Below are 17,760 nucleotides of genomic sequence, written 5' to 3'. Positions count from 1 at the left end.
AACAAACTGCGGTTTCTGTGGGTCATTATTCAATGCCTTTGTGTCCCTCATTTGGCCAGACACTCTGAACTGAACACCTTTGTACCTCTGGCTCCCTGGTAGCCTCACAGTCATCTATAAAATCTGTGACTGGAATATAAGCCCATGAATGTTGATAATTACAACCCTATTGATCATGTCCTTGAACAGCACGCCCAAGCGAGATACATTTTTTGTACAAATCTTTTCTATATTACCCAATTATTAAACTCATTTTGTATCCGTTATGTGAATGCCTTTGCCATTTGTTGGTTACGCAGAAGTAGTTTGTGGCTTGGCAAAGGAGGTCATTGCTGTGTTGTTAATGGTCATAGAATTCATTAACTGAGCATTGTGGTATTTTGGGTTATTAAAAATGTCCTCCAGCGATAAAAAAAACAAAAACTTTTCCTGTTGAAAAGTGATATTCTGAGTATAAATACAGTAAAGAACACACACTAAAGGGTTAAAAAATATATGCAAACTTCTAGGAGTAGGACATTCAAGGAGTTGGTCTGATGGTGCCTTCTGATGTCATCGGCCACCCCCTTTGCTTGAGGAACAATAGAGGAGCTTGTGCCGTGTCATGAGGATACCTGGATCACCTATTGAGATGTTCATGTGTTAAATGAGCTGAAGAGGAGACTGGAGTAGGACTTGAAGGGTTAATTAGAAACAAAGTGAACAATCTTTCTCTACCATGGGCTGTGGATGAGCATATTTTTTATTTCTTTTTATTTCACCTTTATTTAACCAGGTAAGCCAGTTGAGAACAAGTTCTCATTTACAACTGCGACCTGGCCAAGATAAAGCAAAGCAGTGCGATAAAAACAACAACAACACAGAGTTACATATGGAATAAACAAAACGTACAGTCAATAACACAATAGAAAATCTATATACAGTGTGTGCAAATGTAGTAAGTTATGGAGGTAAGGCAATAAATAGGCCATAGTGCAAAATAATAACAATTTAGTATTAACACTAGAGTGATAGATGTGCAGAAGATGATGTGCAAATAGAGATACTGGGGTGCAAATGAGCAAAATAAATAACAATATGGGGATGAGGTAGTTGGGTGGGCTAATTACAGATGGGCTGTGTACAGGTGCAGTGATCGGTAAGCTGCTCTGACAACTGATGCTTAAAGTTAGTGAGGGAGCAAGTGTCTCCAGCTTCAGAGATTTTTGCAGTTCGTTCCAGTCATTTGCAATAGAGAACTGGAAGGAAAGGCGGCCAAAGGAGGTGTTGGCTTTGGGGATGACCAGTGAGATATACCTGCTGGAACGCATACTACGGGTGGGTGTTGCTATGGTGACCAATGATCTAAGATAAGGCGGGGATTTGCCTAGAAGTGATTTATAGATGACCTGGAGCCAGTGGGTTTGGCGACGAATAAGTAGTGAGGGCCAGCCAACGAGAGCGTACAGGTCACATATGGGGCTTTGGTGACAAAACGGATGGCACTGTGATAGACTACATCCAATTTGCTGAGTAGAGTGTTGGAGGCTGTTTTGTAAATGACATCGCCGAAGTCAAGGATCGGTAGGATAGTCAGTTTTACGAGGGCATGTTTAGCAGCATGAGTGAAGGAGGCTTTGTTGTGAAATAGGAAGCCGATTCTAGATTTAACTTTGGATTGGAGATGCTTAATGTGAGTCTGGAAGGAGAGTTTACAGTCTAACCAGACACCTAGGTATTTGTAGATGTCCACATATTCTAAGTCAGACCCGCCGAGAGTAGTGATTCTAGTTGGGCGGGCGGGTGCAAGCAGCGTTCGATTGAAGAGCATGCATTTAGTTTTACTAGCGTTTAAGAGCAGTTGGAAGCCACGGAAGGAGTGTTGTATGGCATTGAAGCTTGTTTGGAGGTTTGTTAACACAGTGTCCAATGAAGGGCCAGATGTATACAAAATGGTGTTGTCTGCGTAGAGGTGAATCTGAGCATCACCAGCAGCAAGCGCGACATCATTGATATACACAGAGAATAGAGTCGGCCCGAGAATTGAACCCTGTGGCACCCCCATAGAGACTGCCAGAGGTCCAGACAACAGGCCCTCCAATTTGACACAATGAACTCTATCTGAGAAGTAGTTGGTGAACCAGGCGAGGCAGTCATTTGAGAAACCAAGGCTATTTAGTCTGCCAATAAGAATGCGATGATTGACATCGTCAAAAGCCTTGGCCAGGTCGATGAAGACGGCTGCACAGTACTGTCTTTAATCGATCGCGGTTCTTATATCGTTTAGGACCTTGAGCGTGGCTGAGGTGCACCCATAACCAGCTCGGAAACCAGATTGCATAGCGGAGAAGGTACGGTGGGATTGGAAATGGTCGGTGATCTGTTTGTTAACTTGGCTTTCAAATACTTTCGAAAGGCAGGGCAGGATGGATATAGGTCTGTAACAGTTTGGATCTAGAGTGTCACCCCCTTTGAAGAGGGGGATGACCGCGGCAGCTTTCCAATCTCTGGGGATCTCAGACGATACGAAAGAGAGGTTGAACAGGCTAGTAATAGGGGTTGCGACAATTTCGGCAGCTAATTTTAGAAAGAAAGGGTCCAGATTGTCTAGCCCAGCTGATTTGTAGGGGTCCAGATTTAGCAGCTCTTTCAGGACATCAGCTATCTGAATTTGGGTGAAGGAGAAGCGCGGGGGGGGGGGGGGGGGGGGGGGCATGGGCAAGTTGCAGCGGAGGGTGCAGAGCTAGTGACCGGGGTAGGGGTTAGCCAGGTGGAAAGCATGGCCAGCCATAGCAAAATGCTTATTGAAATTCTCGATTATCGTAGATTTATCAGTGGTGACAGTGTTTCCTAGCCTCAGTGCAGTGGGTAGCTGGGAGGAGGTGCTCTTATTCTCCATGGACTTTACAGTGTCCCAAAACTTTTTGGAGTTAGTGCTACAGGATGCAAATTTATGTTTGAAAAAGCTAGCCTTTGCTTTTCTAACTGCTTGTGTATATTGGTTCCTGACTTCCCTGAAAAGTTGCATATCGCGGGGGCTGTTCGATGCTAATGCAGTACGCCACAGGATGTTTTTGTGCTGGTCAAGGGCAGTCAAGTCTGGGGTGAACCAGGGACTATATCTGTTCTTAGTTCTGCATTTTAATGGGACATGCTTATTTAAGATGACGAGGAAAGCACTGTTGAAGAACATCCAGGCATCCTCTACTGACGGAATGAGGTCAATATCCATCCAGGATACCTGGGCCAGGTCAATTAGAAAGGCCTGCTCGCTGAAGTGTTTTAGGGAGCGTTTGACAGTGATGAGGGGTGGTCGTTTGACCGCGGACCTATTACGGATGCAGGCAATGAGGCAGTGATCGCTGAGATCCTGGTTGAAGACAGCGGACGTGTATTTAGAGGGTAAATTAGTCAGGATGATATCTATGAGAGTGCCCATGTTTACGGATTTAGGGTTGTACCTGGTAGGTTCCTTGATGATTTGTGTGAGATTGTGGGCATCTAGATTAGATTGTAGGACAGCCGGGGTGTTAAGCATATCCCAGTTTAGGTCACCAAGCAGTACAAACTCTGAGGATAGATGGGGGGCAAGCAATTCACATATGGTGTCCAGGGCACAACTGGGGGCTGAGGGGGGTCTGTAGCAAGCGGCAACAGTGAGAGACTTATTTCTGGAAAGGTGGATTTTTAGAAGTAGAAGCTCAAACTGTTTGGGCACAGACCTGGATAGTATGATAGAGCTCTGCAGGCTATCTCTACAGTAGATTGCAACTCCGCCCCCTTTGGCAGTTCTATCTAGACGGGAAATGTTGTAGTTCGGAATGGAAATTTCTGAATTTTTGGTGGCCTTCCTAAGCCAAGATTCAGACACTGCTAGAACATCAGGGTTGACAGAGTGTGCTAACGCAGTGAATAACTCAAACTTGGGGAGGAGACTTCTGATGTTAACATGCAAGAAACCAAGGCTTTTACGGTTACAGACGTCAACAAATGATAGCGCCTGGGGGGTAGGAGTGATACTGGGGGCTACAGGGCCTGGGTTAACCTCTATATCACCAGAGGAACAGAGGAGGAATAGAATAAGGATACGGCTAAAGGCTTTAAGGACTGGTCTTCTAGTGCGTTGGGTACAGAGAAGAGGGGCAGATTTCCGGGCATTGTAGAATTGATTCAGGGCATTATGTACAGACAAGGATATGGAAGGATATGAGTACAGTGGAGGTACACCTAAGCATTGGGTAACTATGAAAGAGATAGCATCACTGGAGGTACCGATTGAGCCGGTCTCTGCTATGTTTGTGTCCCGCTGTGTTGTGAGGTCCACCTGCTGAGAGATGGAGAGGAAAGAGTGGAAAGACAGTGATGTGAGGGGGAGGAGTGAGATCCTGGTACCTAAACCCCACACAACACTCACTGCAGTATAGTCAGTTTCTGTCTGCTGCTGGGAAGGTACACTGATTCTAGTTCAGTCTAGTGTTGTGAATAGGGTATTTTTTTATGTTATTTTTATTGAAGAGTTGACAAGAGTAAATAGGGTCACTTTACAGTACAGACATAAAACTTGTATTTATTTTACTTCTTTGTGTATTTGGTGTTCATGGTTAAATTTTTATTATGACCTCATAGCTGTATCTTTATCATATATATTTATTTATATAGTTTATCGTTATTGTTCCAGGTCTCCCAAGAACCCCCAGCAGAAGATCATCAAGAGGGTCATAGCCCGGGAGGGAGACTTCATTAAGTACGTACAGAATGAGCTCTTTCCCCATAGCTTTATCAAATCAAACTTAAAACACAAAGGATGTCTAAAATAACAATATAATCCCTCACTGATTAAAGGCCTATATGAAGACTTCCTATGAGAAGAATTCCTATGTGAAGACTTCCTATGAGAAGACTTCCTATGACAAGACTTCCTATGACAAGACTTCCTATGAGAAGACTAATAACTAAAGAGCAGCAGTAAAACAATAAACCTATTGGCAATACTGATTCAGTCTGAAGCCTATTCTAATGAGAGCATGTGGACAAACTGTACAGAAGGAGCTCTACTCAACTACATCCATATTTAATTTCATATTACTAGCTTCAAATCTTCAATGAGAAACCCCAAACACACATTTCTCTATGGTAACCTCTGCAGTAATGCATATTATTTTCCTTTAGCTATGTAACCCCTGGCTTGAGTCCACCCATGATAGGTCTATGTTAGCATATGTAGTAGTGGTTATGTGACTCAGGACAGGTCCATGTTGTCTTAGGTGGTAGTGGCTATATGAGTTGTGACTCAGGACAGGTCCATGTTGTCTTAGGTAGGTAGTAGTGGCTATATGAGCTGTGACTCAAGACAGGTCCATGTTGTCTTAGATGGTACTAGTGGCTATATGAGTTGTGACTCAGAACAGGTCCATGTTGTCTTAGGTGGTAGTGGCTATATGAGCGTCTGCTAAATGACTAAAATGTAAAATGAGTCACAGCTCATATAGCCACCACCACCTAAGACAACATGGACCTGTTCTGAGTCACAACTCATATTTATTTATTTTACCTTTATTTAACTAGGCAAGTCAGTTAAGAACAAATTCTTATTTACAATGACGGCCTACACCGGCCAAACCCGGACGACGCTGGGCCAATTGTACGCCGCCCTATGGGACTCCCAATCACGTCCGGTTGTGATACAGCCTGGAATCAAACTCATATAACCACCACCACCTAAGACAACATGGACCTGTCATGAGTCACAGCTCATATAAACACTACTACCTACGTAAGACAAAATGGACCCGTCATGAGTCACAGCTCATATAGCCACTACCACCTAAGACAACATGGACAACAGGACAGGTCCATGTTGTCTTAGGTAGGTAGTAGTGGCTATATGAGTTGTGACTCAGGACAGGTCCATGTTGTCTTACATAGGTAGTAGTGGCTATATGAGTTGTGACTCAGGACAGGTCCATGTTGTCTTACATAGGTAGTAGTGGCTATATGAGTTGTGACTCAGGACAGGTCCATGTTGTCTTACATAGGTAGTAGTGGCTATATGAGTTGTGACTCAGGACAGGTCCATGTTGTCTTACATAGGTAGTAGTGGCTATATGAGTTGTGACTCAGGACAGGTCCATGTTGTCTTACATAGGTAGTAGTGGCTATATGAGTTGTGACTCAGGACAGGTCCATGTTGTCTTACATAGGTAGTAGTGGCTATATGAGTTGTGACTCAGGACAGGTCCATGTTGTCTTACATAGGTAGTAGTGGCTATATGAGTTGTGACTCAGGACAGGTCCATGTTGTCTTACATAGGTAGTAGTGGCTATATGAGTTGTGACTCAGGACAGGTCCATGTTGTCTTAGGTGGTAGTGGCTGAATTACTCGTTACATATAACAACTCCTCCCAGTGTTCTCCTTCAAGGTGACAGGGGAGTCACACTCAGTGATGGCCACACTGAAAAGACACACACACACAATCACACAACCACACCCACACACACACGCACATACACAGGAAATTATTACCATTGCGACGGTTATGAGCAGCAGTGGGAATCGGCCAACAAGGACTATTACCTCTTTCTTGATCAGAGGGCGGATCGTCTATTTTCTGTCACAGCTGCTTTTCTATGGTGAATTCAAATACAAGGCTCAGGCTTGGTTGTTAACGTAGCCAATTGATGACGTCCTCCAAAGTTGTACGAATTACGGAAATGTGGACCTACCAGTATATGAAGAAATGTACCAACGCCTTAGTTACAGTACTTTGTCATTGGCAATGGCAATACAGTATGTGACCTAATGAAGTTCATTTTGCAAAGTTGCAAAGACATTCATTACATTCATTCCCCTGAACCACTGAGTGTAGTCTAGCCAGGCTTTCTAATCTCGGCACCAGCCGAAGCGAACGGTTGATAGTCAGTGGAGCTCTAATTGAAATGACATTGGGAGAATTAGACAGAGGCGGGTGCCACTAGTCATAACACATCGTCGCCATGTAATTCACTCTGGCAACAATTTGTGATGTGCGCCGCTGAACAAATTACAGGTCACTTGTATTGCCTGGGGGGAGATAGAGGAATAATTAACATGGGGGTTTGATGGCTGAGGGGGGGCGGTGGGATGGTCGTTGTGTGTGTGTGTTGCCTTTGGGGCCAGCCATGCTATAAATCACAGCTATGGTTTTAATCTCGCCATGCACAGAGAGACTGTCTTCTCTGCCTGACAGAGGAAGAGGCCTCTCAGCCAATTACAGCCCTCTGAGTGGTGTGTGTGTGTGTGTGTGTGTGCGTGTGTGCGTATGTGCGTGTGTGTGGGTGTGTGTGTTTTGCAGCAACAGGAAATGATTGACATTTTTGTAGGGGTTGATACATTTTTCGTAAGGGAAAATCAAGTCTGAAATTTCAAAGAGGAAGTTACAAACTTCAGAAGTTCTCCTGCAACAGGGTGCTCAAATTAAGACCCTACATATGCAGCTATCTCGAGATGTAGATACTGGTGTTCAAAGAGGGAACAGAACAACCCAGTCTGGTGTGCCAGGCAGGCTGTGAGACACACGGCTAGTGAACAAGACTATGGCTGTGTTCCCATGTCCATGCTAGCATACCACTTAGGATGCATGCCCAACACATTTGGTTCATTCTCAGTGGTATTCCTTCTAGTGTGGATATTGGAACCGAGCTTAAGTTTGACTTAACCTGTCCAATTCACCTCAAGCTGTTACTCATCATCGTCATCGTCGTCATCATTATTGTGTTTCATATGTCCATTATCATGTGTATCTGTGCCCTATATACCTACCCCATTAACCTCCATCCAACCGCCACTGTACCAGGCAGCTACTGTTTAAACCCACCACTGATAGGAGAGTTAGGGAGCATAAATATTTAAGACAACTCAATGCTGAGACTGTCTGAAAATCTCCCCCAAACTCCTGAACTCCTGAATCTCCCCGACCCTTTGTAGCTGCTAGACACTGCCAGGCAGCGAGTCGCATGCTAATAGCATTAATACAGGAGTCTGTATATTCACTTTTAACTGAAACTGTTGTTACGTCCCAAATGGCACCCTTTTCCCTATTTAGTGCACTACTTTTGACCAGGGCCCATAGAGCTCTGGTCAGAAGTAGTGCACTATGTAGAGAATAGGGTGCCATTTGGGACGTAACAACAGTTTCAGTTAAAAGTTTTTGTCTTCCCACAAAACTCTGACTGTTCTTTTTCCTGAGCATTTCAGAATCTAGCATATGATCACTAGATTCTGAAGTAGCCAGTATTATGTTATTGTATTGGTTGTGTTCAGATACTGTATGTAGGCCTAACCCCTGACATTTAAAGTCACTGAACCTCAGTTTGCTGGAGAACAGACATTAAGTTCAGTTTTCCCAGCAGCCAAATCAATATTTCTGTCCCAAGGTCTAAAGCAGTGGTGTCAAACATAATATAAATATATATAAAACAAACAAAAAATTTATATATATATATATATATATATATATATATATATATATATATATATATATATGTATTTATATATATGTATTTATATAACATTTTTGGGGAGGGGTGGGGGGACAAACTCAATATACTTTCAAATGACTAAAACCAAATGGAAACTGTAGAAATGATAATGGAGCTACATTCATACCCTTTCTTGACTGTGTCCAGCTCTCTAATAACCACCTAAATGAAAGCTAGACAGTCAGGGAGCATCTGATTTCCAAAAAACTATGGATTGAGGAATATTTAGTGCACATTTTGACGGCGAGGAAATAGAACCACTTTTCAGTTTGTTGAAGACTAAATGCGACCACCGGGGCAAAATGAGTTTGACACCCCTGGTCTAAAGAGTAGACAGTTAGACTCCTGTAACATTGACCTAGAAAGGAATAGGAGAAAAATGGTCATTTAAAAAGTAATGTCTCCCATAATTTACAATGTTCCTGTGATGAACCATACATCAGTCACGGCTAAGTACCCAGGTGATTGATGGTGTGTACCAACCTGTCCTCACTCCTCACAAAGGCGATGAGAGGCAAAATAGTTGAAGCTAACTAGTGTGGAGGGGAACTGATCAGACAGAGGTTATGTCCCAAATAGCACCCTATTCTCTTTAAATAAATAAAAATAATCTAATATAGTGTACTACTTTTGACCAGGGCCCATTGGGCTCTATAGAGGGAGTAGTGTGCCATTTGGGACACAATCAGACACTAGACCTAAGGGAGTGAGCTATCCTGTCCATATCTCATTAGTCATTACACACAAAGCATGTTTGTCTTCATTCGGTTTGTCCTTAAATGTCATCTGATTAGATTGTTATCTAATCTAAAGGGAGCATATGAGAGGATGACTGGCACATGGATGATTTAGTAGAAAGGTGATAAAATAGATAGACTAACTTTATTCTCCATTCTCAAAGTTTTGTCTGATTTCAATGTTTTTATTGTTGTTTTCAATTGAGCCCGTAGCTCAATAAATGTTAACGACCGCCTTTCTTTTATAGCTAGGTTCTGAAGTAAATGTGGGTTGTATAACTGGCTAATGTGTTTATCCATGATCCAAACCTCTGCCCTCCCTCTCTCTCTCTCCAGGACGCTTGGTTATAAGAACCGCTATCTGAGAGTCCCTGACTGCCACTTTTGGATCGAGGGGGACCATCAAGGCCACGGTCTGGACAGCAACAGCTTTGGACCGGTAAGCCACTTCTCTGCTTAAACTCCCTATTGTACACTGCTCTTCTCAAAGTTCTCCACTACACAATGGGAATGGCCCATGCCAAAGCCTTATACACTGCTCAAAAAAATAAAGGGAATACTAAAATAACACATCCTAGATCTGAATGAATGAAATAATCTTATTAAATACTTTTTTCTTTACATAGTTGAATGTGCTGACAACAAAATCACACAAAAATTATCAATGGAAATCAAATGTATCAACCCATGGAGGTCTGGATTTGGAGTCACCCTCAAAATTAAAGTGGAAAACCACACTACAGGCTGATCCAACTTTGATGTAATGTCCTTAAAACAAGTCAAAATGAGGCTCAGTAGTGTGTGTGGCCTCCACGTGCCTGTATGACCTCCCTACAACGCCTGGGCATGCTCCTGATGAGGTGGTGGATGGTCTCCTGAGGGATCTCCTCCCAGACCTGGACTAAAGCATCCGCCAACTCCTGGACAGTCTGTGGTGCAACGTGGCGTTGGTGGATGGAGCGAGACATGATGTCCCAGATGTGCTCAATTGGATTCAGGTCTGGGGAACGGGCGGGCAAGTCCATAGCATCAATGCCTTCCTCTTGCAGGAACTGCTGACACACTCCAGCCAAATGAGGTCTAGCATTGTCTTGCATTAGGAGGAACCCAGGGCCAACCGCACCAGCATATGGTCTCACAAGGGGTCTGAGGATCTCATCTCGGTACCTAATGGCAGTCAGGCTACCTCTGGCGAGCACATGGAGGGCTGTGCGGCCCCCCAAAGAAATGCCACCCACACCATGACTGACCCACCGCCAAACCGGTCATGCTGGAGGATGTTTCAGGCAGCAGAACATTCTCCACGGCGTCTCCAGACTCTGTCACATCTGTCACATGTGCTCAGTGTGAACCTGCTTTCATCTGTGAAGAGCACAGGGCGCCAGTGGCGAATTTGCCAATCTTGGTGTTCTCTGGCAAATGCCAAACGTCCTGCACGGTGTTGGGCTGTAAGCACAACCCCCACCTGTGGACGTCGGGCCCTCATACCACCCTCATGGAGTCTGTTTCTGACCGTTTGAGCAGACACATGCACATTTGTGGCCTGCTGGAGGTCATTTTGCAGGGCTCTGGCAGTGCTCCTCCTGTTCCTCCTTGCACAAAGGCGGAGGTAGCAGTCCTGCTGCTGGGTTGTTGCCCTCCTACGGCCTCCTCCACGTCTCCTGATGTACTGGCCTGTCTCCTGGTAGCGCCTCCATGATCTGGACACTACGCTGACAGACACAGCAAACCTTCTTGCCACAGCTCGCATTGATGTGCCATCCTGGATGAGCTGCACTACCTGAGCCACTTATGTGGGTTGTAGACTCCGTCTCATGCTACCACTAGAGTGAAAGCACCGCCAGCATTCAAAAGTGACCAAAACATCAGCCAGGAAGCATAGGAACTGAGAAGTGGTCTGTGGTCACCACCTGCAAAATCAGTCCTTTATTGGGGGTGTCTTGCTAATTGCCTATAATTTCCACCTGTTGTCTATTCGATTTGCACAACAGCATGTGAAATGTATTGTCAATCAGTTTTGCTTCCTAAGTGGACAGTTTGATTTCACAGAAGTGTGATTGACTTGGAGTTACATTGTGTTGTTTAAGTGTTCCGTTTATTTTTTTGAGCAGTGTATTAGAATAGAAAAGCCTTATATTAGAATAGAAAAGCCTTATATACACTGAGTTTACAAAACATTAAGAACACCTGCTCTTTCCATGACATAGACTGACCAGGTGAATCCAGGTGAAAGCTATGATTCCTTATTGATGTCACTTGCCAATTAAATCAGTGTAGATGAAGGGGAGACAGGTTAAAGAAGGAATTTTAAGCCTTGAGACAAGTGAGACATGGATTGTGTATGTGTGCCATTCAGAGGGTGAATGGGCAAGAAAAAAAATGTATGTGCCTTTGAACGGGGTATGTTTTTCACGCTCAACAGTTTCCCGTGTGTATCAAGAATGGTCCACCACCCAAAGGCCATCCAGTCAACTTGACACAACTATGGGAAACATTGGAGTCAACATGGGCCAGCATCCCTGTGGAACGTTTTCGACACCTTGTAGAGTCCATGCCCTGACTAATTGAGGCTGTTCTGAGGGAAAAGGGGGGGGGGGGGGGGGGGTACAACTCATTATATTTGGATATAAATGTAAGGCTCTGGCCGATACCATTGAAAAGCTAAGCACAGCTTGTCTGAGTCGTGATGTGTGTCCAGCAGCTCCACATTGGAACTACAACAATGGGCCTAAAAAGCCCCTGGGAGTCCTTAATGAGGAAAAGGAAAATACTTGAATAACCATGCTTTGGCGAACAAACCTGGGTTCCAAATTTGTAATTTGTGTGCTGCTCATTAGGACAAAGCTGTTCCCTCAGAGGGAAGAAACTCTGAACATTTTCTCCACACAGTAGGTAGGCAGGTAGGTGGCAAAAAAGTAACCAATTGTCATACTTGAGTAAAAGTAAAGATACCTTAATAGAAAATGACTCAAGTAAAAGTGAAAGTCACCCAGTAAAATACTGCTTGAGTAAAAGTGTTAAAGTATTTGGTTTTAAATATACTTAAGTATCAAAAGCAAATGTAATTGCAAAAATTGTAAAAGTATAAATCATTTCAAATGTTCTTGTTTTTTAAATTTACGGAGAGCCAGGGGCACGCTCCAACACTCAAACATAATTTACAAACGAAGCATGTGTTTAGTGAGTCTGCCACATCAGAGGCAGTAGAGATGACCAGAGATGTTCTCTTGATAAGTGTGTGAATTAGACCATTTTCTTGTCCTGCTAAGCATTCAAAATGTAACGAGTACTTTTGGGTGTGAGGGAAAATGTATGGAGTAAAAAGTACATAACTTTCTTTAGGAATGTAGTGAAGTAAAAGTAAAAGTTGTCAAAAATAGTAAAGTACAGATACCCTAAAAAACTACTTATGTAGTACTTTCAAGTATTTTTACTTAAGTACTTTACACCACTGGGTAGCACAGTCAGTGCTGTTACTTTCTGACAGGCCTCACTGGGCATGTGGGCCCTGCAGCCTCGTCTGACTGTGTGGATGCCTGCCTTGGTGTATTTCACTGTTGTGTTTTCCATACGTATTCTCATCCTTGTCAGGCAATAACAAATGTGTCTTGATAAGGGTATGAAAGTAGTTACGAGGAGTGAGTGATGGGGCAGCGGGCCGCTCTGTGCCTTTTTGATTTTGGCAAAGTATTTCAGGGAGCTGTCATTGGTTGGAGGAAGGAAGCAGCATAGCAGAGCAGAGGCCTGGGAATTATCTATCTGTGGCATTCCAATCCTTTAAAGGAACAACTTTGTAATTGACATTTAACTGGGTCCATCAAACCCAGCTGCTGGTTTTTGGGGGACCACCAGGTGATTGAAGTTTGTTTTGGATGGTTCTGTGTTAGTACTGTATCTGTAGCTGGATCACAACTTTTAAGTATTTGGTTAGAGTGAAGTTTTAGGGAGGATTTTGTGGATTACGGTATTGTGACCAGTTTATTTACCGGCCATGAACAGAATACTAAAAGTGAAACTGTTTCCTTTCCTCATCTTATCCTATAGTGCAGTGACACATAGGCCTACCACTGGAAATACGTACCCTCTTGTGGCTTCTTATGCAGGCCTATACAGTGTAGTATGCATGCAAATATGAACAATATTTCTGCATGTATATTAGGCCTACTTACGTATCACCTCAATACAAAATGCATTGGTCTTACTGACATTGTGTCATTTGTTTGTGTTGTTTTCCTGAACACAGTAGATACCATCTCTCAGATATGCTGGTCACAACAGCTAAGAATTGAAATAGTTGCTGTCCTCATTTTTACTTACTCTCTCTTTGCACTATTCAGGTTTTTCTAGCAGGACCGAGAAGTATAACATATTAAAATACATGCTGTACTCCACATAATGGTGGAGATGGAGTATAGGATCTGTTCCTAAAATGCATTTAAAAGAAAAAGCTTTGAGCTTCCCTGACCTGTGAATTGTAGAATGTATAACAATACATGTTTTAGTGCTCTGGATTTACATTTCAGAAAAAGTGTGTTCCACCGATGTGAAAGGTTCTTTGTTACTAATATATCTGGATACTGGTTATATGAAAGTTAGTCCATGTTGCGGTAGAGGAACAACCAAAGAGCAAGAAATGTTCAATTTTTCTATTGTGCTGACTTCTATTGAAATGGGTCTACTGGGCACGGAACATTGTTGCTAGGAAGTGAATAAACATGCCTCTCAGTAAAGCACTTACCTGCCTGCTCCCTCGCTCTCTCTCTCTCTCTCTCTCTCTCTCTCTCTCTCTCTCTCTCTCTCTCTCTCTCTCTTCTCTTTTGTTACTCTCTCTCTCTTTTGTTTTTTCTACTTGTCTATGACCCAATAGGCTCCCTGGGCCTCCTGGAGAGCCAGGTTCAGTATAAAGTGCTGTGTGACATGTAGTCGCTGAGTGAGCTGTCAGGTCAGCTAGAGCTAAACAAATATCCCAGTAATACCTATAGTCTAAATCAGATTATGTATTTATTGTAGCTTGAAATATGCTGAATGTCTGAAACTGTGTTCAACGGTTGCTTTGTCTACGGGTTTGGGGAGGCCAAAAAACAAAAATAAATGTTGCTTTATCGTATTGTGGTGCTTCGATGTCTTATTCCTTTTCAGGCACTGAAAAATATCACATTTCTCAGTAGCATAGGGGTCTGTGGTAATTTAATTATGTTATATTTGTTGATATTTATAACTGAAATCTAAAAGGCAAGCATATTTGTTGTCCAGATCAAGTCCATAAATGGCCCAGTGGTTATCACCCACCCAACTACAGCAATAAGCAAGGGAGTATTTGACCAAATCCATTCCGATGTGACAACCAGCTCTTTTTGCCACTCTCAGTCCCTACACTAAGCCTTCTGAGGAAGAAGGGAAAGGTGTTGGTATCAGAGGCTCCTGATGTCTACAATCATGGTCAAAAGTTGAGAATGACACAAATACTAATTTTCACAAAGTCTGCTGCCTCAGTTTTGATGATGGCAATTTGCATATACTCCAGAATGTCATGAAGAGTGATCAGATGAATTGCAATGAATTGCAAAGTCCCTTTTTGCCATGAAAATGAACTTAATCCCCCAAAAAGTGATCCTCTCATTAACACAGGTGAGAGTGTTGACGAGGACAAGGCTGGAGATCACTCTGTCATGCTGATTGATTTAGAATAACAGACTGGAAGCTTTAAAAGGAGGGTGGTGCTTGAAATCATTGTTCTTCCTCTGTTAACCATGGTTACCTGCAAGGGAACATGAGTTGTCGTCATTGCTTTGCACAAAAAGGGCTTCACAGGCAAGCATATTGCTGCTAGTAAGATTGCACCTAAATCAACCATTTATCGGATCATCAAGAACTTCAAGGAGAGAGGTTCAATTGTTGTGAAGAAGGCGTCAGGGTGCCCAAGAAAGTCCAGGAAGTGCCAGGACCATCTCCTAAAGTTGATTCAGCTGCGGGATCGGGGAACCACCGGTGCAGAGCTTGCTCAGGAATGGCAGCAGGCAGGTGTGAGTGCATCTGCACGCACAGTGAGGCAAAGACTTTTGGAGGATGGCCTGGTGTCAAGAAGGGCAGCTAAGAAGCCACTTCTCTCCAGGAAAAACATCAGGGACAGACTGATATTCTGCAAAAGGTACAGGGATTGGACTGCTGAGGACTGGTGTAAAGTCATTTTCTCTGATGAATCCCCTTTCCGATTGTTTAGGGAATCCGGAAAACACCTTGTCCGGAGAAGACAAGGTGAGCGCTACCATCAGTCCTGTGTCATGCCAACAGTAAAGCATCCTGAGACCATTCATGTGTGGGGTTGCTTCTCAGCCAATGGAGTGGGCTCACTCACAATTTTGCCTAAGAACACAGCCATGAACAAAGAATGGTACCAACACATCCTCAGAGAGCAACTTCTCCCAACCATCCAAAAACAGTTTGGTGACGACCAATGACTTTTCCAGCATGATGGAGCACCTTGCCATAAGGCAAAAGTGATAACTAAGTGGCTCGGGGAACAAAACATTGACATTTTGGGTCCATGGCCAGGAAACTCCCCAGACCTTAATCCTATTGAGAACTTGTGGTCGATCCTCAAGAGGCGGGTAGACAGACAAAAACCCACAAATTCTGACAAACTCCAAGCATTGATTATGCAAGAATGGGCTGCCAAGTCAGGATGTGGCCCAGAAGTTAATTGACAGCATGCCAGGCCGGATTGCAGAGGTCTTGAAAAAGAAGGGTCAACACTGCAAATATTGACTCTTTGCATAAACTTAATATAATTGTCAATAAAAGCCTTATACTTCAGTATACCATAGTAACATCTGACAAAAATATCTCATAACACTGAAGCAGCGAACTTTGTGAAGACCAATACTTGTGTCATTCTCAAAACTTTTGACTACGACTGTACAAGGCCTTGGCACTAATTTTTCCTGTGTGAGGAAAAAGAGTGGGAAAGTTAGTTTAGCTTTCTAGGCCACCTCGCCTCACCTCTGCAGCCTTGAAATGTCATTTGAGAATTGTATTGTGGATTAATGAACGGCTTGGCATCTGTCTTCAGTCTGTTGTGTGCGTTGAAACCTAAAAAATGCACAGTCCGAAACATATTGCTTTTGTCTTTCTTTATCATTATCCCGAAGTGTCTGGTTAATAGTTTATGCCGGATCATTCCTGATCCCTGCCATGTCAAACAGAAAGTCCTAAAGGACCGTACATCACAGGAAATGGGCCTAAAACCACACCATGAGCATCTGCCACACCACAAATAAGATAGCGCCGACAGACACGGCAGCTCTGTGTAGTGTATTAGGATTATGTCTTTGTTAATGTTTTTTAAGTGGAACTGAAAGGATGTTTATTTTAGTTCAAAAGTAGCCATTTGTAGGGTGACGCCCCAGGGGAGACAGGTGATTGGACAGCAGAGGGAGCAACCCATATTTTTGCATTCTTTATAAGTATAGGCTGGAGGCAGAGGGGGTTAGAACAGACAGATTATCTTTGGACACTGTTCTCCAGCCCTGCAGGGTCTGTAAACTTATGCTGACATCTTGTGATATAAATAAAACTTATAAACAAAGTACAGCCTAAGCGGACTCTTTGTTTGACAGCAATAAGTACCAGCATTGACAAGAGACGACAAATGGAGGCTCCGCTGAGATTGGTCTGCATCTTCCCTTTGTTTCATTCGTGAGCCGCGAGGTGACTACCGCTCAAGCCGGCTATAAGGTGAGATTCCTCACAAATTATTGGGCGTTAGTTGGTTGGCTGGCTTATGGATGTGCGCTGGTGAAGGTGTACCATGTAAATTACTTGGGTAGATGTGGTTTTGTTGCTGTCGACTAAGGGTCTGTAATAATTATTCTAAAATTTGGTTGCATTGGTAAACGGCGCAAATAATAGGAAGTCTAGAACAATTGATGGTAGTGAATAAGGCAGATGTGAAAGGTAGATATACGTATACGATTTAGAGCATTGCAGGATTTGGCAAGCCCTCGGAACGAGGCGACCTCATGGTGGGCCATAAATCCTGGTAACGCGCTAGGTGTTTTCAGGTCAGTCTTGGACTGGGGTTTGGTTATAGATTTATTGTAAGTTGCTGCTCATCTTCTATCCGACGGGGTATCTGCTTGGGGGGACCTCTCATAAAATATCCATACTCACGGCAGAATAAAGTTAGAAACATAGAAAAATAAATTTAAGGCGCAATGCAGGTTACATTGTTTCATGCTACATTGTACATAAAGGTTAATGCTAAATGCTAATGCTAAATGCTAATGCTAATTGTGTTACATGCTACATGCTAACGTGTGACCTTAGAGGTCCACTGCGATGGAATAAAGCCTCTTAAATTATGTTTGTGGGTGTAGAATTTACGGTCTATGCTTTGTGAGCTCTGTTAAGTGTTATTGTTTGACTATAAGGGGTAAAAGAGAGGAGCTGTGGCGGAATGCTAACGTTCTGTTGTCTGGAAGTCGTATCGTTGAATGTATTGCGCATGCGTTTAATTTTACGGCACTA

The 17,760-nt window shown here is 43.3% G+C and overlaps 1 protein-coding gene across 1 annotated transcript in view; it reads left to right on the top strand.

Annotated features, from left to right (window-relative positions):
* The window catches only part of LOC311115224 (mitochondrial inner membrane protease subunit 2-like), a gene marked incomplete at both ends in the record, with an annotated part of 35,126 nt that overhangs the window by 1,009 nt on the left and 16,357 nt on the right, over positions 1–17,760 (top strand). Inside the window, 2 exons of the mRNA XM_084190420.1 lie at positions 4,658–4,723; positions 9,571–9,673. Of these exons, the coding sequence (XP_084046546.1) occupies positions 4,658–4,723; positions 9,571–9,673 (169 nt within the window). The remainder of the gene's footprint in view (positions 1–4,657; positions 4,724–9,570; positions 9,674–17,760) is intronic.

This window comes from Coregonus lavaretus (genome assembly GCF_964263955.1).
Source record: "Coregonus lavaretus genome assembly, contig: HAP1_SCAFFOLD_366, whole genome shotgun sequence".
Taxonomy (NCBI): domain Eukaryota; kingdom Metazoa; phylum Chordata; class Actinopteri; order Salmoniformes; family Salmonidae; genus Coregonus; species Coregonus lavaretus.
Note: the sequence above shows the minus strand (reverse complement) of the source record. Positions and strands in the feature narration are given on the sequence as shown.